General features: G+C 35.1%; 1 protein-coding gene across 2 annotated transcripts in view; it reads left to right on the plus strand.

Moving 5' to 3' along the window:
- Positions 1 to 22804, plus strand: part of KCNN2 (potassium calcium-activated channel subfamily N member 2) — a 71787-nt gene extending 48983 nt beyond the window's left edge. The window contains exons 4-9 of one of the 2 annotated variants that reach the window (XM_029286188.1): positions 617 to 625; positions 2757 to 2898; positions 12334 to 12444; positions 13714 to 13841; positions 19970 to 20039; positions 22517 to 22804. In XM_029286188.1, coding sequence (XP_029142021.1) covers positions 617 to 625; positions 2757 to 2898; positions 12334 to 12444; positions 13714 to 13841; positions 19970 to 20039; positions 22517 to 22804 — 748 coding nt within the window. The remainder of the gene's footprint in view (positions 1 to 616; positions 626 to 2756; positions 2899 to 12333; positions 12445 to 13713; positions 13842 to 19969; positions 20040 to 22516) is intronic. The other variant, XM_015826224.1, reaches the window with a different exon arrangement.
- The last annotated feature ends 358 nt before the right edge of the window (positions 22805 to 23162 follow it).

A 23162-nucleotide genomic window follows, 5' to 3' on the forward strand; every position in this document is an offset into this window, starting at 1 on the left:
GCAAATTTGATGAGTTCCCCATCTATCCCCTCGTCCAGATCGTTGATGAAGATGTTGAAGAGCACTGGGCCCAGAACAGAGCCCTGGGGCACCCCACTACACACTTCCCTCCATGTAGATGCAGTTCCATTGAGGACCACACGCTGAGTACGGCCGGTCAGCCAGCTATGGATCCATCTGGTGGTGATGCTGTCTAACCTGCATTTTTCTATCTTATCAAGTAGTAGGTTGTGATCTACTTTGTCAAATGCCTTACTAAAGTCCAAGTAAATTATATCCACAGCATTCCTCTGGTCCACATGTCAACCATTATATCATTAGTATGTGATATAAACAATACATTTTATGAAACAAATGTATAGAAATGAAACACTGATAAGGAAAATAGCCTATGGGAGCATCATGACATGCTTGATTTGCCAGATGGTACTTTCAAATATATTTTAAAACCGATAGAAGGGCTAGTTATATTATGCGAAGACCTAACTCTCTGGAAAAGGTTCTAATGCTGGGGAAAGTGGAAGAAAGATAAATAAGAAGATAACAATAGTAAGGTGGGTGCACTCAGTTATAGAGGTGACGAGTAAACCTTGGGAGAGCTGAAAAATCTGGTTAGGGACAGATTGTCATAGAAAAAAATCTATATATGTGGTAGCTAAGAGTTGACAATGATTTGATGGCATATAAAAGTAAGGTTCTACATTTAGGCAAGAAAAACCAAATGACATGTATAGTATAGGTGGTACCTTGCTCAATAGTAGCAACTGTAAGAGGGATCTTGGAGTCCTAGTGGACAATCACTTAAATATGAGCAAGCAGTGTGCTGTATCTGCCAAAAAAAGCCAACATAGTGCTAGGCTGCATTAACAGAGGGATAGAATCAAGATCACGTGAAGTGTTAATACCACTTTACAATGCCTTGGTAAGGCCACACTTGGAATGCTGCATCCAGTTTTGGTCACCATGATGTAAAAAAGATGTTGAAACTCTAGAAAGAGTACAGAGAAGAGCAACAAAGTAGTTTAGGAAACTGGAGGCTAAAACATATAAGGAACAGTTGCTGGAATTGGGTATGTGTAAGAGAAGGACAAGGGGTGACATGATAGCAGTGTTCCAATATCTCAGGGGTTGCCACAAAGAAGAGGAAGTCAAACTATTCTCCAAAGCGCCTGAGGGCAGGACAAGAAGCAACGGATGGAAACTAATCAAGGAGAGAAGCAACCTAGAACTAAGGAGAAACTTCCTGACAGTTAGAACAATTAACCAATGGAACAACCTGCCTCCAGAAGCGGTGAATGCTCCAACACTGGAAGTTTTTAAGAAGAGACTGGACAGCCATTTGTCTGAGCTGGGGGTTGGATTAGATGGCCTCTAAGGTCCCTTCCAATATTATTATTATTATTATTATTATTATTATTATTATTATTATTATTATTATTATTATTATTATTATTATTATTATTATTATTATTATTATTATTATTATTAAACTTTTGAATGACATTATAACTTGAGATCTCTTAAGAATCCAAGGAACATATTGATCTTGCAATATTTGGGCCATTTCTAATTTTTTAAAATTAATTTCTATTTCGGCTCTTCCATAATTGTCATTTGCAATATTTTCAGCGACACTTCCTTCACTACATTCTCTCAGATTCCCTATATTCTCTCACTAGATTTTGTCAAATATAACATTGGACCAATCTTACATTTTTATGAAGATCGTCTACTATGAAACTCTGTCTTGTCTTTTTGTTGTAACTGCCAGGCAGTAATTGTTATGATAAACATTGTGATAAACCTGCTATATTTAAGTTGCACATGGGGAAGCTATTGCTACACAAGTAGAAGCCAGGTTGTATACAATACTATCATGATTGGATCAATATATCGGTTGCAGTAATCCTTAGAGCATTTTTTCCCCATATCATCAGAAATTCCACTTGCAAGTCTGATTTTGGAGCTGTTTATTATATAAATGTAATACTTTACTTAATTCAGAAAGAATTATTTCTTGCATTGCTTTGCGTTGTAACTGAAAATTAAAATTTTATCAGGCCATAAAGTTCTGTGATATTAAATAGGGGCACACATGGAAAACACATCTGAAGAATACTGTACTGGTTCTTTTTTCAAGCAATGTTCAGTGGTGATTTCAATGATTCTGCTTTAAAATGGGATATGATATCAATCAAATCTTTATTATGGTCATAGACCAGCATAGTGATATGATGTTTTCTTTTTAGATGAGTATATGCGTGTCTATATTATATATATCTATGTGTTTACTTGTATCATATGAGTTGGATATCTTAACACCAATAAATGCTATGCGGAGATAGATGTTCTTCATTATCTGTTCTAGTCCATCTGCATTTGCAAGGCTACCAAAAGGACATGTTTAATAATTAATATTATTTGCTACTTTTTTGACTGATTGCTACTTTACAAAACATATTTGTAAATAAGTCAACAAATCACACTTTATGATTTCAGTTGTTAAAAATCTTTTATTTTTTTCCTCTTTTAACAAGAGATCTTCATAGTCAAAACTGATGACAACAATACATGTACAGTATATCTGGCATATAGAGCAGGAAGGACTAAGTTTCAACTCAATGTATTTATTTGTTTGTGAGCCATGCCACAAATTATGTAATTTGTTTTTGTTTCACATAACAATAATACCTTTGATTCTGAATCCCAAAGTACTACTAGAGAAACTGTAGTAAAAACCATGTTTCTTCATTTAGGTATCACGATCAACAAGATGTTACTAGCAACTTCCTTGGAGCAATGTGGTTGATTTCAATAACTTTTCTCTCCATTGGATATGGAGATATGGTACCTAATACTTACTGTGGGAAAGGAGTTTGCTTGCTTACTGGAATAATGGTGAGTGATTACAGCTTTAATTTCTATATGCCTTCTGAGTTTGAATCATTTTCAGACTGTCTGCAATGACTTTAAAACAGAAATTATCAACACAAAACTGGTTATGAAGCTTTTAGTTGATTCTAAGAGAGAAAAGAGGAAAGGTTATTTGCTAATATGTAACCTAAACTGATATACTAGTTTTGATTACTTTTGAGTTGCTAGGTATAAGATTGCAATAAAATATACAACATTTTATATATCATACAATATATAAACTATGCTACATCAAGCCATTAATTCTCTTTGAATTTTATTCTAAGCTATGGGCTTATTTTTCTCCTTTCTTGTTTTCCTCTTACATAAATCTCTTGGAGAAGATGGCAAATTTAAAACATTAATATTCTCAGAGAGAGGTTCCAACTTCTCTGCCTCAGATGTAGACGTGTAGGTATTAAATGGAGCTGTAATATGCTATCTAATTAATATAAGTGACTTTTGATCCTAAGACTCCTCTGAGGTCAACATAGGGGTTTAGTTCTTATTTTTCAGAAATTTCAGACCATTTAATTAGCTAGATTGATGGTCATTCTGTGAATCAAGATTCTCAGACATTAAGTTCATCTTTGTAGCTACTACCACCTATCTTGCTTCTCTTGTGTCATTGGGAAATATGTATAACCAATTAATTTCCTTGTACTAATTCATCTGTTATTATCGTTGTATATTAAATACTAATAAAGTACATAAATACTATGCACAGTAACAATGATAAAGTCAAATGCAATCAAAGGAAAGGACTGAATATGTGACTGTAATAATACCATTACATGTCATGGTGGGTAATATTTCTGTGGCTTGAAACTGGACGAGGGGTGGGGAAAGGCAGCTTTGGATAGGACCTTTATTTTTGTAATTTATATTCAACTTTTCCTCAGACTGGTATAACTCAAAATGAGTTAAAGCTAGAATTAAAGCTAGGAATGAAACCAAAAGCTTCACAGACAAAATAAAAACAATTAGAAAATGACACATAGTTAAACTTCCTTCATAGCTGAGACAAAAATCATGTTGCAGAATGATATGTCATAACATGAACTGTCAAATAATCAGAAATCAATCTTTGGGATGACATTTGCAATCTTCCAGAGCAAGTTCAGATGTTGAATGCAACATCTTAATATGTCCTGAGTCTTAATATGTCCAGCTCATTAGGATACTATATCACTGCACTATCTGCTAACAGTCCTTGGCAGACAGATAGTATGGATACAAAATGTGGATTACCCTTGATAATCTTTCCAGGAATCTTTTTCTATCTCTTTTTCTTTGTTTACTGAGTACTTTATATTCTAAGCCTGCAGGAACAGTCTTAAAACAAAACCCTCTTGCTATTTTTAACAGTGCTTATGTAATGTTATAGCTATAGTAGTAGTCTATATTATTATTATTATATACACTATATACATGCCAGTACTTTATGCGGTATTGGTCTTCATAAACACTGAATTCTTCCCAAGAACCTACAATGTTGTAATGTAAAAATCATGTGTAATATATGTGCAGATCTTTTGTAAGTGACAGATGGAAATTTTGTCAATGCTCTTGTTTTCTAACTGCCATCCAAAATGTTTTGGTACGGCACCCAGTGTTCTAATAAACACTACAGATTTATTCCATTTTTCAATTTCAGTTTTCAGATCTTGATACTTTATGATCTTCTCCAAATCTTTGTTTTCTATTCTACTACCCCCTGATATTGCTACTTAAATTATCCACACTTTCTTCTTTTCAATCACAGTTATATCTGATGTGTTATGAACCAAGACTTTATCAGCCTGTATTTCGAAATCCCACAATATTTAACTTGCTCATTTTCAAATACTTTTTCAAATCTTATGTTCCCCCCAATTTTTTGTTACTGGCGCATGATAATTTTTACAAATGTTCCAGTGAATAACTGTGTTATGTTGTTGTTTATAATCAGTTTCTGTTATCTTCTTACACAAACTAAGTATATGATCTACTGTTTCTTCTGTTTCTTTGCACACACTGCACTTTGAATCATTTAATATATATTTTTTTAATTCTGGCCTTGAACGCATTAATTCAGATAGCTTGCTCTTGAGTAGCCAAAATTAAGCCTTCAATTTCTTTTTTTAAATGTTCCATTTGTAAGCCATTGCCAGGTTTTATCTTTATCTTCATGTAATGCTTTTCCTTGCCAGCATTCTGTTCATGTTTTTATTATCTAATTTGGATTCATGTTTTGCTTACTGTACTTTCAGTGAGTTCCAATTTTTAACTTGCAACAATGCTTGTTCTTGGCTGACTTTTACATAATCAGCCAATGCATACTTTTCTTCTTTGATAGTTTGTAAACCTCTTCCTCCATTTCTTTGGGGCAGGTATAATCAATATCACTAGGGGGGGGGATGCATAGGAAATAGTCATTAGTTTTCTTATTTTTCTTTGGTCCAAACTCTCCAGTTCAGCTTATGTCCAGTTAATAATTCCAGAAGCAAATCTTATCACAGGTATAACCCAGATACAGATGGCTTTGAGGGGTCCTTGGCACTCTCTGAGCCTGGTTGTTTCTTTGCAGATGTTTCATTATCCAAACTAGGTAACATCATCAGTGCTGGTAAGGACTGGGGTTTACTCTCAGTTTATATTTTAGTGGCTTGCCCTGTCAGTATTGGTAGGGGTGGTCTTAGAGGTTATTTGGTTGGGCTGTTTACTGTTAGCTTCTTTGGTAGTTTCTTGATTGGGATATTGTTTACTTCTTGATCGTTGGTTTGATATTAATCTTGGAATTAATCTATGGTCATAGGTTGCTGGTTGGGAGGTGTTTTGGTCTTTTTGTTCCCTTGTTGATTGTCTTTTTTTCACAGTATATAGATATTGTTTATGTCTATGTGTCTATTGATGGGTAATTTGTCAGAGAGGCAGACTTCTAGAAATTCTGTAGATTTTTTTGAATGTGGCTTGGCGTGGTCCAATCAAATAAGTTCAAAAATTTTCAGAAATGGGAATAAGTAAAACAAGAACTTAACACCAAATCCCAACGTGCACTTTAAAAAAATGAGTAATAACAGACAAAGTCCTTGTGTGTCCAATCACACTTGGCCAATAAAGAATATTCTATATTGATATCATTCAACTTTGTATAACACCAAGAAGAGGCTGAACTGGTGCCTGGGCATTTTCTTTGATGCACAGGTATCTGTCCAATGTGACCTCATGATTCAGTCATCTGAATCAGAGTCTTTCTGATTTAGATCCAGTCTATTACATCACAGTACTTATTCAAACTCTGGTTAATTTCACTGGAGCACTGGAGCAGTTGGATAAAAATGTGTGTAGCAGGACATTTGGAATTGCCCAATGTCAATAAAAAAGGACATTTGTTTCATGAAGAAAGAACAGCTGTGTTAACATTGCAGCTAGTCCTACCGTAATGGAAAATGAAAGAGGAGAGCAGATTCTGTACAAAGCAATGGCAGAGCTACTGAAAAGAGACACAATGTGTTAAAATATTTTTTTCCCTGGGATATGCACTACAGAGAACTAAACAAATGGAAGAACCTCTTTGGGCAGTGCAGATTTAGGTACCATTGATTTGTTCATGGTTTAAATTTTATTTGGAATTCATAAATGCAATACCTCCTTGCTGTTTATTAAAGGAGCCCAGCTTCTTTCAGACTTCTATGTGAACTTGAAGAAAGGTATTGCTGGTTTAAGGAATTAACAAGAGTAAGTGAACATTACTCTTAAAGCAGAGGCACCTTTTTTTTCAGAAAAGGGGGCTACTTTAAAAAACAGCAGAAAGCTGCTGTGCTGCTGACATGAGGTCTGAAGTATTTCTTTTGAAAGATGTTCAAAGCATGTGTAGTCCTAATAGGGAAGAAGGGTGGCTTCTAAAATAAGTGGCCTTAAAATAAATTTAACACGTTTCTATATAATTAGGTTATTAATAGTTTAAAAGTCACGATAATCCAAAATGTCATTTCCATATAATGAGACCCTATGTCTTTGATGATCAGATCCTAAATAGCTATCTCAAGTTTTTCTTGTTTGAGACTTTCCAAAATCCTACAGTTCACATTTAGGGATAGACTCAGCCTGATCATTATCGTGTTCATAAAATAATTTAATATAGCACCAAATTATCCCTGGTAGACAAAAGTAACAATGCAGGTGATTTGCATATTAAAGTTCATAGTAAGAATCTTTTCTCTTCTGATCATCTCAGCTAAGGCACTCACAGGAAAATATCCTGTGTTGAAATGTCCTGTGTCTATTGATGTCCTTTGCTCAGGCTTTGTTAAAAGTAGCTGCAAAGTTAAAGAAACAAAAATTAAGTCTATTCAAACAGGTCTGACTTAAATTGGTATGATTCATATTGCCAAAGAGTATACTGTTTTTTTTCTCATAGATACATACTCACATACTGCCCTATGAAGAATGTCCATGGTTCTATAAGAAACAAAAACAGCCAGGAGGATCAAGACTCTAAAAGTTGACTTGCAAAATAGCATGGAAAGTCTTAAAGTTTCTGAGACATCCTAAGCTAGCCAAATGGTTGTAAATTGAAATCTAGGGCAGCATTTAAGTAATTTAAACCAAGATCTTCACTGTGGCAACACCAGGATTATATAGCTCTTCATTTCAAAGATTGATGACATTTTAGAGCTAAATAAGCAAGGCTCGTACTAAAATATAATGAGTTTTTCCCAAAAAAAGAAGAAATTGCTCATATTTCTTTAAAAGGGATATAAATCATATGAGAATCGCTGCTATTAGAAAATCTTGAATAATTAAAGAAAATTTTAAAAGTATTAATGGAACTGCAATTTTTCTCTGACCTCCAAAAGGAGCGACTAGAAAATCATCAATGCAGGTCATGTTCATTCCTCTAATTAAATAAATGTATGAAATACCCTCATTATTTTTTTATAGATTGTACATGCCATTTGTATAATGACACAAACTTCCTGCCCTATGTTGCAAGGCAGAATAGTGAAAAGTATGTTAAAACTATGAAGGAGAAGGGCGGGATATAAATATAAACAATAAATAAATAAATAAATAAATAAATAAATAAATAAATAAAATACACCATACAGTATATCAGCTTTTTCTCTATTTGGGAAGAAATTTTACAGTCTTTTAGCCATCTGCGTGTTAAATGAAAACCAATGGTTGATGTTTTTATTGAAGAAGGATTTTCTTTTAAAGTTTTAGCTTTGTTTCCTACCATATAATTTTAAGCTTCTTGGAGCAAATGAAATGTATTTGCTTCAAGAAATACATAAGCTTTCATAAGCTTTTTTTCCTTTAGCTTTAAAGACACTGAAGATTGAACTGAAGTCTTCTTCTTAGCTTGGATGGTTAAGAATATGCCTATGCCAGATACTGTCCATTTGTACATACTGATTTTTAGGCATCATTTAAGCTGCTATCTTGAGAATTTATTTCCTCCTGCAGTAGTCCTTATCTTTTACAGAACAATTCCTCACATAGCTCAAAGAACCTCTTAACATGCAGATGTGTTATTGACAAAATGATTTAAGCTGACTTAAAAGCTATAGAAAGCAATAGAAACATCAAAAAAGGCAAAAGTAACTGAACAAAAACAGGATAGAAAGATCAAAGCAACAGTGATGAAGGATCTCTCTGTGCTCTGTCCCCAGTCTCTGTTTCAAGAGAGAAAAGGGCAGTTTCTACGATTCAATTCTTTTTATTAGATGTATTAGAGCTAGGTTAAAACCTCAGATATGAGAATTCAGGGAGTCTCTTTTCTTTATTAGGTGACAATATATCCAGGAGCAGATGTCAAAAATATAATATTTTTTGTGCCTTTCAATAATATCCTCCTCAAAGATGAATTTTTCCTCAGTAGTTCAATAACAGGTTAATATGGAGATTCTTCTCTCAGATGAAACACTTGCTTCTTGTTACGAATTACCTGGTCAGTTGGCCATCCTCCTAGTGAGGATGAAACAAATGGAATACCTGTTCAAATTCTTATAGGCTTTCCATTTTAAAGTATAAAAAGCATCAGGAAGACTGTTGTACATTTTGGGTGACAACTAAATTTCCCCTCAGTGTCTACAAAAAGGACCTACTTTCTCCCTCATTGGATCCCTAGGGCAATGAGAAAGAAATGAAGCAACTACATTCTGTCAAGTACACACAAGTCTAGCAAGATAAGAGGGGGAATAACAATTGACCACTTATACCGTTAAGCACAATGAAATGCTCTAGATAGAAGGACATGGTTAGTTATGTATCCTAGATACATAAATGAAGAAATGAAAATGATTTCTTATTTTGCTGCCTGGATAGATTTTGTTTGTCTTTTGCTTAATCTGAAGTAGAAGGCAATTGACAAATGTATGTTTTTTGATGTTAACCGATTTATCAATTTTTACTTACTACTTGTGAAAATATCAATAAAAGATAAGAATATGTTGTTTAAAATATCAGATATAAAATTCAGGAGACCAGAGAGCTAACAATTGTTGGAGATCATTTACGTTCTCAATCACATAATCAAATTTATAAAACAATATTAACAATCATGGAATAGGTGTTAAGGTAAATATTAGGAAGAGATACAGTAGGTAATTAAGCATCTTTAAAATTAAAGATGATCCTCATGAAACTAGGTAAAATGATCATCATGAAACCAAAATCATTTAAATGACTTTTCATTGTGAGAACCCACACTGATGTCCATTGAAACCATGTGGACTACATAACTGAGAAGGACGCAGATTTATTCACATACATATCTACATCCACTCACACACATAGTCATACATGGACTTCAGGTGAAGTGAACCTTCCAAAATTCGGAATTCTAGCATTTAAGGGCAGCTACTAAAAAGGTCCTTTCTCTTTTTCCAAGCAAGTAAGTCTCTGCCCCCTTGAAAGAAGGAAAGGGGCTTTTTCCTAATATCTTAGATAACAGGAAGGACAATATGGAAAGAGATAATACCTAAATGTATTCTTCTGTCAAAGAAATTTTCAAAGCTTGTCTCTTCTGCATATTTTAATTTGCTTAATTATAGTTCGCAACATATAGGAGATGACCAGGCTGAGCCCATGGGAAGGGTCAAGCGTGTCATCAGTCTTGAATCCTTAGGAACCCACAAGAGATCTAAGTCCATCCTCCTTGAATTCCATAGACTTTTGTTTACTGCCAATTCGCTTTGACTGTTAGATTCTTGCAAAGAGTGTTAGCATGCAATGCACCTGTATTCATTTGAACTGCCTTACCTCCTGATTTCCTGCACTTGGCACAACATGACACTTTTGAAAATTGATAAATAAAATGGTGCTATCTTTCTTTTTATATACGTGAATGAGATAAACTATACAAACACATTGATTTTATTTATGTCACCACTGAGAAATGAAATTATACCTATTTGGAATCACCAAATAAGTGGGTTGAATAAGTTAGCAAACTTTCTGCACTGGAACTATATTTCATACATGTGTGAGTATACCTGCTCTGTCAGATTAACAAAATGGAAACATTCAGGTCAATCATAATTATATAGTTTATATAATTTTGATAAAACATTTAGAAATGTTTCAGTCCATTAATTCCTATGCATTCACAGGTATTACAAAGCGCATAGACAGAGCTTCAAGTCAAAATGTTTTGTCCCAATCCATTATGATTTTGAGCATAAACGTTAAACAAATTTCTCTAGCTGGATCAGAAACGGTGTAATCTGTATAATTCCCCAGTCTCTGGGCATGCATGTAGGTCTTTTTTACAAATGCAATTGCAACTGTGGATGCAGCTTGTAGTATTGCTGATCACATTTGTTTCCCTATATGTTATTGTTTTCCCTGTTCATAAGCTTGTGTTATGCATTGTAAACTGGCACTCTGACTCAACTAGCTAGACAATAAATATGTCCATTTGGTACACCCTGAGTCAGGTACTGTCCTGCTTTTTGTTTCTGCAAATATTGTATAGATTTGTTCAAAATATGAATGAATATAAATGCTAAATTTCTTCTGAAGGAGGCAGAAACTTATAAGTAGTTGAATCAGTCTATACTTTGCATAAATTTGGAAACTTCTAATGGCGATTATAAAAGGATAAAGGAGGCTTTAAAAGAATCTTTTCAAAGAAAATCTCATTCATACATTAGGAAGTCGTAGTCAAAGTTTGAGTTAGGGTTAGTTTGTTATAAGCCAAAAGTATGCATATAGGAAGAAGAAGGCTTTCATTGTATATATCTGATTTATATTTGATCCACAATTATTTAAAGTATGAAGCTTAGGCTTATCTAAGTTCTCTAATTTCTCTTTATGTAAGATGCTGAGAACATCCCCGAGAAGCAAAATTTCACATCCACACTTTGCTAGTTGACTATAGCTGGGAGTGAATTGGGGGAAGAATGAGAAGAGACTATAGCTACTTTTAAAAATTTCCTCTGACTTTCCCCATTGACAAAGTAATGGTAAAGGAGACTGAAAGAAATTTAGTATAAACATATGTTTGCTGTTATTAAAAATCACATAAATATGAAATTATTTTAATGGAGGCAGATATGCCAAATATTCACTAAAATATAAATTCCAGCCCCAAAGTGATATATGCTATCCCTGTAAATAATCATAAATTGAATGCCAGATTACCTTCCTAGATAGTACAAGGATAGATTGCACAGTATTTCACATTCATGGCTTAATTAGATTTAAGTTAAGACTTTTATTAAAGTTGAAAGATAAAGTTTCAGTAAGTATTGCTTTTATTGCATTTGTTCCTAAAATGATTGCACTTTCTGTATGAAGACACAGTGATCACACATTATTGAATGGTTCAATTATATTCATTATCGGTGTAGTATAAATACTAATGCTCTTTTGAACCTGAGAAGATTTTATCATCCATATCTATTTCATAAAGTGGCTAATGTCTAAAAAGTCATCAATAAGTGTTTGTATGTTTTATCTCAAATGCCAAATCCATATGCAAGAGTAAATTCTTCCAGAATTTTCATTCTCAGACTACATTTTTTCTATGGGCCTATTAAGTTCCAGTTTCTTTCTCTCTCAATAAAATATCTACAGTTTCCAAGATTTAATTTGGAAATCTAGGCTGAAGACAACTGAAGCATAGGAAGAACGCAATGTTTTCCATTCTTTGTTTCTCATTTCCTCTTATTATGGCTACTCAACAGTTCTCTGCTGTACCATTCTCCACTGTGAAAAACTCTGTGAAGAGGACAAAAAAGGGCTAAGGAAAGGCAAAAGATATAACTACAAATCCTGACTATGACTTCTAGCATGGAAACCTAGTTAACATTATATAACTGAGCTAAATTGACTGCATTATCCAAGTTAATAGCTGAACTGTTCCCCTTCCTTTTTTTGGTCAATTCTGTTTTCCTTGATTGTGTTTTCTTTTATTGCTGTTCCCAGGGTGCTGGTTGCACTGCACTAGTGGTAGCTGTGGTAGCAAGAAAACTAGAACTTACCAAAGCTGAAAAACATGTGCATAATTTCATGATGGATACCCAGCTAACTAAAAGAGTAAGTTATAAACAACCATTTTTGGATATTTTTATAACAAAGCCTTGTTTAGTTCTGCTCTCTGAACAGGATACTTCTAAGAACTGAGTTTGGAAGGTTGACTATTCAGTTTCTAAGGATCATATCAATGTTAAGTACAGGACCCAATGTCATGTGAGCAAAAACTTCTGCACAAAGAGAAAACATTCTGTTCTTGTATTCTCCCATCTCTCCTTCCTTCTCCCTCCTCCCCTCCTCCTCATCACAGCTTTCTGGTGAAAATTACCACTGAATGCATCTTACAGTTGAAAAGAATGTTAAAAAAGGCCACACATTAAAAAATACCAGTCACAAAATTATAAATGATAGTGTACATAGAGAGCTGAAAGGGAAGGAAGACATTCCTAATCCTTTAATCCATTCTGATGATGTGAACCACTACAATCTGCTCTGTGTATTTGGTCTTGTTGGCAGATCTGAAGATGTTGTTATGGTTGGAAGTCTCAGGGCATAATCCAAAGATAAGCATAAGGGATGTGTGTGTCTGTGTGTGCCAGCTAAAAAATAATTTAAACTGCAGTACATGTATTGAATCTATTTCTATGTAACAAGTACATAGTGTTATGTCTGAAATGTACTTTCTGTTTGCAGATAATATTAAATACGCTTTTAAGTGAAAATGTTTGGAAACAGCAGTTACTGTTTTACTCTTCTGCATTCCAACTTTTAATTACAATCAGTTCTCTAGAAATATATGTAAAGCATGTTCCAAACCTTTAACTTTATTTCATCTTTTTTTCCCCATGGAGAGAAAACACTCCATGGCAACACAAAATAAAGGAGAAATTCCTCCATATGGAGAATATGGCAGGAGGCCAACGTGTTCATCACACAGGGGAGTCTTCAGAGTATGGTAAAAAAAGGCCACAGTGGTGCAATTGAAGCTCCACCCGTATCTAGATGTGTGGCACAAATAAAATAGAAGCAAAGCTTTGATCGCATATCATCATGGCCACCCATCTTGACTTTTCTGATCCTTACATCTTTGCATGTATCAGACAACAAGGTGATGGCAACAGGTGTTTGTTCCTTGAAGAACCAACAACTGAAGGAAGGCAGAAAATAAGAATAGCTGTTACCATTCTATGAGCCATCCACAACATCCGTCCTCAGGCACATTTTCTCCTGTAAATGTTTATGATAGAAAATATGTTCAGGGAAAAACTTGGAAGGGATGTAATTTGAATTCAGACATCCTGATGTGAGTTTTATTTTGTTTTTGTTAAATAGGTGAAAAATGCAGCTGCCAATGTACTCAGGGAAACATGGTTAATTTATAAAAACACCAAGTTGGTAAAAAAGATAGACCATGCAAAAGTAAGGAAACATCAGCGCAAATTCTTACAAGCTATTCACCAGTAAGTACTCTTTGATTTGTCTGTTTTGCCCTGTGAGGCTGCTGTGATAATCCCACAGGTTTGGTTTCCAGATTACTGCCTCAAATTCGACTTTCTGTTTATTCCATTTAATATGCCATAATGTTCCATATATGGTACTGCATCAGATACTGAGCAAGCAGGTTTATCTTTACGTAATGGAGCTTCTTTCTATCTTCCTCCTATTTCCACCCCCCCTGATACGTCCCAAATCTGCTCCAGAGGATCCTGTCCTTTGAAAGAGATTTTGGGCAGGCCGGGTAGAATAGAAGAGAGAGTGGGGAGGGATGATATGTTGGCAGATTCTTTTTTCCAACAGAATGGCATGAATAAATAGTACTCTTTATCTCAGGAAGAAAGTTATTTCTATCTGAATATGCATTTCTGCTGAAAGGAAACAAAAGCAAAAAGAACCCTGCCCCAACTTCTGCAGACAGATATGTATTCATATAAATGGCCAAATCTACATAAGAACTATGCCTACAGCTCTAAAACCAAAGCTATCAAAGGCATGGCATGAATATTTGTGGTGGTGGGAGATGGAAAAATGAATGGGAATAAAAATGTTGCATGCAACCATATCCATCCCCTTTACTTAGAACTTTTCAGTATGAATTATTTTCCTTGTTTAAAAGCAAATGCATATCATATATATGACTGTTTAGAGTATAAACTGTGCTAGTACATCAGATGACAGATAAGAATATCTGGAGGATCATCTTATGATTTAATGGGAGGTGTGAAAATTGAATAAATAATATTGGTATTAGCCCTCAAAAGATAGTTAAATATGTTCAAATCAAAATATTTTAATTACAGCCATTAAAGGTTCTGGAAATATACCAATTGCATTGTATGAGTTAAAGCTGTGATCTTTGGAATGATAAACTTATTTAAAAAGCAGTATTGCTAAAATAAGATGTATATTGGTTAAAAAAAAAGAAACTTGTTGGTTCCACTTTAACATAGAAAATGTAAAAACAAACCATGATTTTGAGGTGGAAACTTTGAGAACTGTGGGATCCTTGCAAATAAAATAAAAACAATACGTATTTCTGTCTTATGTCGATTTTTGAGAAATAGTCCTTTGCTATTTTCTCAGAAAAGGGAGGCACCAATAGTTGTCCATCCTAATACCAAAATCTTGGTGGGCAAAAAGTGTTGTGCTTTATAAGAGTTACACACACAAAATAACCTGTTTTAAATAATCTTCAGTTGTGTATAAATATCTGGACTCTGAATCCTAATACTAACTATGATTTGCTTAAACAAGACATTATACAACCGTGGTTTGAAATTGACTGATTTCAATGGATCAAACTAATATTATTAATAAGTTAGGCATTATTAAAAGTTGTTAAGCAAAACTGAAAGCAAAAGTTTCCAGTCTCTTCATCATGGCTGTGAAGACCATGAAGCTCACTGTAATGTATAAAGCTAATTTACAATTTAGCATAAGTTTAAATAATTCCAACAAACAGTAAACATTTGTTTTCTTCTTTTTTCCTTTTACTGCATCTAGAGCAGTGGTGGCGAACCTATGGCACGGGTGCCAGAGGCGGCACTCAGAGCCTTCTCTGTGGACACACGCGCCGTCGCTCCAGTCCTAGGCCTTCAGCTGGGTTTTATAAAACCTTTTCGCTTTAGGCCTCCGCCACCATGTGCAAAAAAAAAAAAAGGTTCAATCAGTCAATTTCAACTCGCGGAAAAAAAAAAGATCTTGCAAAGTTGGAATTGATTGATTGAACTTTTTAGTCCCATCCAGTCTGCCATTACCACCGCAGCCATGCCCGCCCAATTGGCCATGCCTAGCCAATTGGCAATACCCAGCCAATAGGCCACACCCACCTGGCACTCGACGATGCATAAGTGGGTTTTGGGTTGCAGTTTGGGCACTCAGTCTCTAAAAGGCTTGCCACCACTGATCTAGAGTAAAAAGGAAAGTGGGACATCTGTACATTGAATGTTTTGATTATGGCTCTCACTATGGCAGGCATGAATTTAGTCACATATATTATACCAGAAGTGAAGGGGAGATAGATTTTGTAAATGTCTTTTTCTTGTTGTGCTATTGATTCGACCATATTAAATAGCTGTAATATTATTTCCATTTCAGCCTCACTACAGTAGAAGAGGCTGAATTAAATCAATGGTTATTTAATATGTTCAAGCAAAATTCAATATCTACAAATATTTATTTGGTTTAGCAAACATGAGGTTCACCAATGCTGTATATAGATAAGGGCACAATAATACAAAATGAAATATGCTTTGAGAAATACGTTTACATAAAATTTTCATTCCTTTATTTTTCAGTTGAAAATTGTAATCTAGAAAATATTAGAATTTGTTGCATTTTTTTCAGGTACTTTGGAAGGCAAGAACTGGATATGAGAATTGCAAAATATAATATATATCTGAGCTCAGTTCACATTTCATAGTAGTATTCTATAGTCATCCAAGCATGGAATTAAGTTGGACATATTTACAACTGGGTGTAATCTCTAGAGAAAACTAGCAGCTGATCAGTCTGTGTATCATTACATTTAATGCTAGTTGAATTCACAGCAATGTTTTGCCCCCTAAATAGAACAGGATGGCAATTAATTGCAACAATTTTTTTCTTATTTCACTAGAATGTGGTTTTTAAAATGTGTTTTCTAAACTTACCATGCTTCCTGCTAGGAATAGTCCATATTTCAAGAAAGATGTTTGAGCCTCCCTCCTGTAATAAAATAATATTTTAAAAGCTTTGCTCCATTTATCTCAAAATTGCTGTTTAAGGGTGTCCTTCCTCTGCTATTGAGTAGAAAATAACTTGGAATCATTTTTATAATCTTCCTTTCTTACGCAGAGTTCTGCATCACTTGGCCTTTCAATGATGCCTGTGTGGCATCACTGAGTCCTACCACATGTAGGAAATACCTTGCTTCTTCCTCTGGAGATATCCCCTGCCTTCTCATACATTGCTGGTTGTGGAATTCTGGGAGTTGAAGTCCACATGCCTTAAAATTGTCAAGGTTGAGAAACACTGTCTTAGGCCCTTTGTCTTTCATTTGAAGAGATAAACTCCCTGCCATACCCCTGGCTTTCAGATGGCAGTGACAAACTACAGAAAGTAACATAAAACCAACTGCAGGTGACCTGGGTTGTATACTCCACTGAGAATAGCTTTCAATTGCTTTCCATATGCACCTCTCCCAAAGTATTCCACCAGGTCTTCTATCTTTCTTTCCTACCAGGACAATTCTGGTCAAGAAAACAAAGACTGAATGGCTCTGCAGTCTTCTTTTGGTGATAGCAAATGAAGCACCCTTTTGTTAAGAAAAGGAGGGAAGATCAAACTTCCATCACAGATGTACAAAGCATATTGCTATTGTATGGTGATCCATTTTCCCATTGATAAAAGTCATGCTGGGAAGGGAAGTTAAGCTTTTATGTTACCCCTGTATTACTTTGTATATGTATAGCAAAGAATGTGAATAGATATCAATTAATTCAACTGTGGTGAAATGGGGGACAATAGAGTGTGTAATGATACAACAGTGTTATCCTACATCTGAGTTGGGCACAGATTTCATTAGGCACAGGTCCCCTGGCACCATAGGGAATATGTGAGAAGTACAAGCTATACAGATCCCATTGCATTTACTTGAAGACCATCCCTTGTACTGATTTGTTTTAGAAAATGTTACAGTTTGTTTTCTTTGTTTTGTCTTTTATTTCAACAATGAAAATAGAGCTCGGAAGTAAGTTGTGTGAGCTGTTCCTTTAAAATTTGCAGAATTTACCTCTGTCTGCATGCAACAAATGGATACTTTATTTGTGAATTTCTATAGTCTGGTTGCTACTGTGGAACTGCAATCCAAAGTCATGAATTTTTTCTGTGATAAGTGAAGTTCAGAAGGGATGAATCAGAGTATCAATATTTCATAATTTACAGAGAAAGATCCGACGAGTTTCATTTTTAATCTGACTGTTGCAGCTAAGAAAATATTAGCGTAAAAAGGTTTTCCTCTCACGAGTTATGTAAGGCTAAGAACATCCATATTCTTAGTAACACACATTTTTTTCATACTTGTCCCACATATCGTATGAGGAAGGAGTATCAATTCTAAATGAATAATTGGCCTCTATGTCTTCAAAAATAACTGGCAATCTAGTTTTAATAGACTTCTAAATGGTTGTACAGAAATATCGACATGCCTAAAGATATATTCAAGTTGTGTTTATTCAACCGGCACTCTTGTTTTATTTCCTTTTTGGGTTTATGTTTACAACCACACAGGACCTTGTTACATGTTTGCTCATGCAGTAGATTCTTCCTCTACCTGACATTATGAGGTTCAGCCTTTTCTCCTGACAGTAATGATGAGTTTGTGCAACTATAGCCATATTTTTCATCCTCATTTCAAGCAAAGTGCATGCACAGCCCTGAGCAGGCCTTTTAGAGGGAATTACAAAGCTGCTGAATTCTGGACATGTGAATCAGCCAAATTTCATTCTGAAGAAATAAAAGATGAACAAAAATTCCATAGGTATCTATGGGCAAGGGCTATAATACCACTTTTAAGGTAAATTGATTAAAATATGTTAGTAAAAGCATTCCAAATTATGTAAAGAAGGCAATTCCAGTGGGGTTGACGAAAATGACATTGAAAAAAGAACAGGGTAAAATCTCTATCCATCTGAGGTTACTTGTATTTCTTTAATGTGATATAGATTTTCATATATAAAACCATAGAGCACAGAACAGTGACGAATGAGAACTATGTTATGGACTGAATAACTTCCTCACGCAGTTATCAGAGTGGGTAATGTATTTAAACCAGTGGATTGTAGGTTTTTGCACAGATGCATTTATTGCCAGTACAGCCTAGTGGTAATATTTGGCCACCTAGAAAATAATCCTTCAAGCAGTTCTTTGTGGCCATTGATTTCCAACCTAAAGACTGTCCTTACCTGCAGGATTTCCATATTGACTTTGATAGAGATAACAGTTCCTGTGCACAAAAAAAAACTACATATAAAAGTGCTTTCTCTGATCAAATTAAAGAATGCTTGCATATCAAAGCTCTGAATGTACTTTGGTATGAATAAGGGAATTTGGGGGGAAAATTGCACTAAAAACAGTGTGCATGGAGGAGGGAACCACAAAATAGTTATTTCTGTCCTCCCCCATTTTGAATCCTGAGCACAAAGGAGCTGCCAGTCTTTGTCAATCTCAAGTCAACCTCTTTGGGGCGTAGACTTGGAGCACAAACTTTCCTATTACAATGCAGCATAATATACCCTGTTTTTCCTTTCTTACCATGCTCAGCTAATTAACATGAATGGAATGACTTAAGTATCAAGGGAAGGATATACCCAGGAGTCTCTTTTACAGTATACCCATCTGATCTGCCTAGTGTTCCAGTTTACTCTCTGACAGATAAACAGGCTAACTAAACCAATTAAAATTTTTATCCATGCAGATTTTTTTTTATAAAGTCCTTAGCTGAGCCACAGCAACAAGGACAATAATAACATATTAACATAATATGTTATTAATAATATAATAATGACTAACATATTAACAAGGGCATCATTTAGCTGCTGGTCAGATAAAAGTTTTTAAATATTGAGAAGGAACTCACTTATCACTGTGTTTTCATCAGGTTCAAACACCTCCTAACCAAATCCATTTCAGACTGAAGAGGGCTTTTACCTGTATCTAGTCATGTAGGCATAAGGAAGAAGTATAATTACTTAAGGTAACAATGAAGAGATTACTCATTACTTCCTATGGCTACTTGCTAGGATACAGGAGCTTTAAGGAATGTTTTGGCTTTCTTTCATATACTATGGATAAATCCTTACTTCTCTCTTTGAATTCAGCGTTAACCATGGCAATTAGTAGTTTCGGGGACATCACATTTTCTTGCTCTCTCTTTCTTTTTTGCGGTGTTAAGGAAGCATGCTCTTCATTGTACCCAGACACATAACCAGTTATGACTGTACACAAAGTATTCAAGACATTGTCCATGCAGTTATTTGTTTAGATGCATGCCATATACAGGTTTTATGAACTTTCAAACAAGAGATATCTGACTTGGATGTCTATCTTTTAGATTAAGAAGTGTTAAAATGGAACAGAGGAAACTGAACGATCAGGCAAACACTTTGGTGGACTTGGCGAAGGTTGGTACAATGTTATAAATGAACAGTATGTTTTCTTACTTTTGTCGATCAACTTTAATTCATTTCTGAGCTTTGAGATTCAATATAAATTGATTCAATATATAATTAGAAAACTTCAGAGACAGAGGGAGGTAGTGATTAAGGAATTGGACTGGCACTGGTAAGACCCTGGTGCTAGTTCACTGTCAGCTATGAAAATTTACTGCTTGACTTTGGACCAGTCAGTCTCTCTCAGCCCAATAAAGTTCATAAGGTTGTGGTGCCTCTTCGATTTTTGTGTGTATACCGGTATGTACCTTTGAGCCAGTCTTGACTTCTGGTGACTGCCTGGATACCCACCAAAAAGTCATAATAATTCCTAAGAAAATCATGATGTAAGTGTTATACCAAGGTACCCAAAGCAGTTTCTGACTGAAAGTCTATTTGAAATTGCTGCACATAATTAGCATTCTCTGGATGTGTCTGAAATTCTCATAGACAGTGTTATCTCTGGAAATAGTATGTTTGAAGTAGATAGTTTTCTAGCTCTTTATGTTTAACAGACGGTTTCTTTAATAGTAGATTTATCATTACTTTTTTCTGACACAAAAAATGTAGCCATCCTCCAGAGAAGCCTTAATTATCTCCCTTAAGCATTGAGGCTGACTTTATTCTCAATTTAAGCAGCTAGGTGGATAGGGTTATAGCAGGAGGTAACCCTTATTTTTTTCAAACACTCTGTCAGTATCCTTCAAATCCTCAAAATGAAAATAACTTAAAACTCTTATGACAAGGAGCTGCCAATTTACATCATAATCCTCTGCCCCAACACTGAAGTTTAGGTCAAGTTGAATTTGAATTACTTTATATTGCAAACTGCAGATAACAAGCACCATACTTCTCTGGCTCCTTATTCACCCCCTCCTGAAGAAAGACAGATCACACAGCAACTCTGGCCTATTCTGTACATTTTTCTCTGCCTTCACTAACATGGAATACTGCTACAGAAAAGGCTGTAGTCAGTACTTCAGTTTATTTTGAGGTGTCATCCTTATGTTTCATTCTGGTTCATTGCCCTCAACTCCCTATTAAAACAGCAACATAATTAGTATTAAGGCTAACATGCTGCTTGACTCAGTAGAAGGCAGGATGTAAATCAAACCAAATTGACTGATATGGCTTTATAAAAGAGATGTGGATGTTTTGAAGCAATAGTACCTGCTCCTGAGCATTCTGTATTCCTAAAAGGGAAGGTAAATCTCCTGGCCCCTTAAGGAAACCATTTAGATCCAACTAGTTCCTGGGATGACATGTTTTAACCATCTCACTATTCCGTGAAGATTTTTATCAGCAATCATCTCAAAGCTGACCAGACTATTAGCTGGCCATGGCAACTGAGTTATCCAGAGCCCCTCTCCTCTGTGATCACAAAATCCATCAAATTTAGAGTGAAATCTGCTGTTAATGTTGGGACAGTGAGCATGTAAAGAGTGCATGGGGATGTGAACTCAATATGCACAAACTATAATGGTTGTGTAAGGTAAAGGGAGGCAGACACTGAGGGAAGGCCTGTCAGCTATTAGGACTCTCTGTTGTTGGGACTGTATGGTGGTGAAGGAGAAGGTTCAACTCTGATTAATCAAAAGGATTTTGCTTTGCTTTGTTTGTTTTAACCCAAGGGTTCCAAGTGACAGAAATGACCCTTATCAGGCAGTTGCATTAGGTTGTTATTTTGACTTGTATATATGCTAGGGCTTCTTCAATTAATACCATACTTTTGCATTTATTTTTGCATTTATTGCATTGCCTTTTCTTAGACTAGATCCTTAAGTACCACATTGCCTGCAAGGCTTACCTATCTGATTATTGTACTCAGCATCTCTTTTCAATCAAAGACGAGCATAATTTCCTGTTTTGCTCCAGGTTAGAGGAATTCTACAATATAACAGATGGTAGATTTTGTAAAAAAACCCTAGTTGACTCTTGGCTGGGAAAAAGGATGGGAATACCACATAGCCAAGAGACAAAGTGGGGAATATGGGGCAGAGTTTAAGGAATCATTTTGTGTTATATAGAAAACAGGAAAAAATACTACTGGATAATGTGCACTGAGACCTTTGGAAAAATTAACATTTTCCTTCTGTTAATATTGGAGAAAAAATGAAACAATTGATCTATTTCACAGGCAGAGAATCTTTACAGCTTCTGGGATAAATAGATTTCTACACACGCACGATTCACGTTTCTGTATCTTTATTCTTCTGAAGGATTTTTCATGCTTGACATGTGGAAGTGCTCCACCAAAAATGAATAGCCTCAGTTCAGTGCAGTATGTAGCACTACTAGCAAAAAAAAAAAACTTTGTAAAATAGGTTGGTTCCAGTTGTGAATCTATTTGTGTACATTCTCCTTGTCTATGAGTGAAACTTGAACTTTTGAAAATACTGCTGAAAAATCTTGTTTGCGTAATTTTTTTCACTTTTTCTTTCTCCTTTTAGACTCAAAACATCATGTATGATATGATTTCTGACTTGAATGAACGAAGTGAAGACTTTGAGAAGAGGATTGTTACTCTGGAAACAAAACTGGAAACTTTAATTGGTAGCATCCAAGCTCTCCCTGGACTGATTAGCCAGACAATTAGCCAGCAGCAAAGGGAATTTCTTGAAGCTCAGATACAAAATTATGATAAGCATGTAACCTACAGTGCAGAACGATCAAGGTCCTTGTCTAGAAGACGAAGGTCTTCTTCTACAGCACCACCCACTTCATCAGAGAGTAGCTAGAAGAGAATAAGTTAACCACAAAATAAAGACTTTTTTGCCATCATATGGTCAATATTTTAGCTTTTATTGTAAAGCCTTATGGTTCTAATCAGTGTTATCTGGGTTCTGATGTCAGAATTCTGGAAACCTGAACACAAGTTTTAGGCCAAAATGAGTGAAAACTCTCTTTCTCTCTCTCTCTTTTCTTTTCAGATGCACAGTGAATGCACCTATTATTGCTATATAGATTGTTCCTCCTGTAATTTCACTAACTTTTTATTCATGCACTTCCAGCAAACTTTATTACTACTACAGTATATAATATAATAAAAGGGTTACTTTCTGCACATAGTTGCTTGGTCACTTTGACTTTAACATT

This window comes from Protobothrops mucrosquamatus, unplaced genomic scaffold (assembly GCF_001527695.2).
Source record: "Protobothrops mucrosquamatus isolate PMUCROS unplaced genomic scaffold, P.Mucros_1.0 scaffold_207, whole genome shotgun sequence".
Lineage (NCBI taxonomy): Eukaryota > Metazoa > Chordata > Lepidosauria > Squamata > Viperidae > Protobothrops > Protobothrops mucrosquamatus.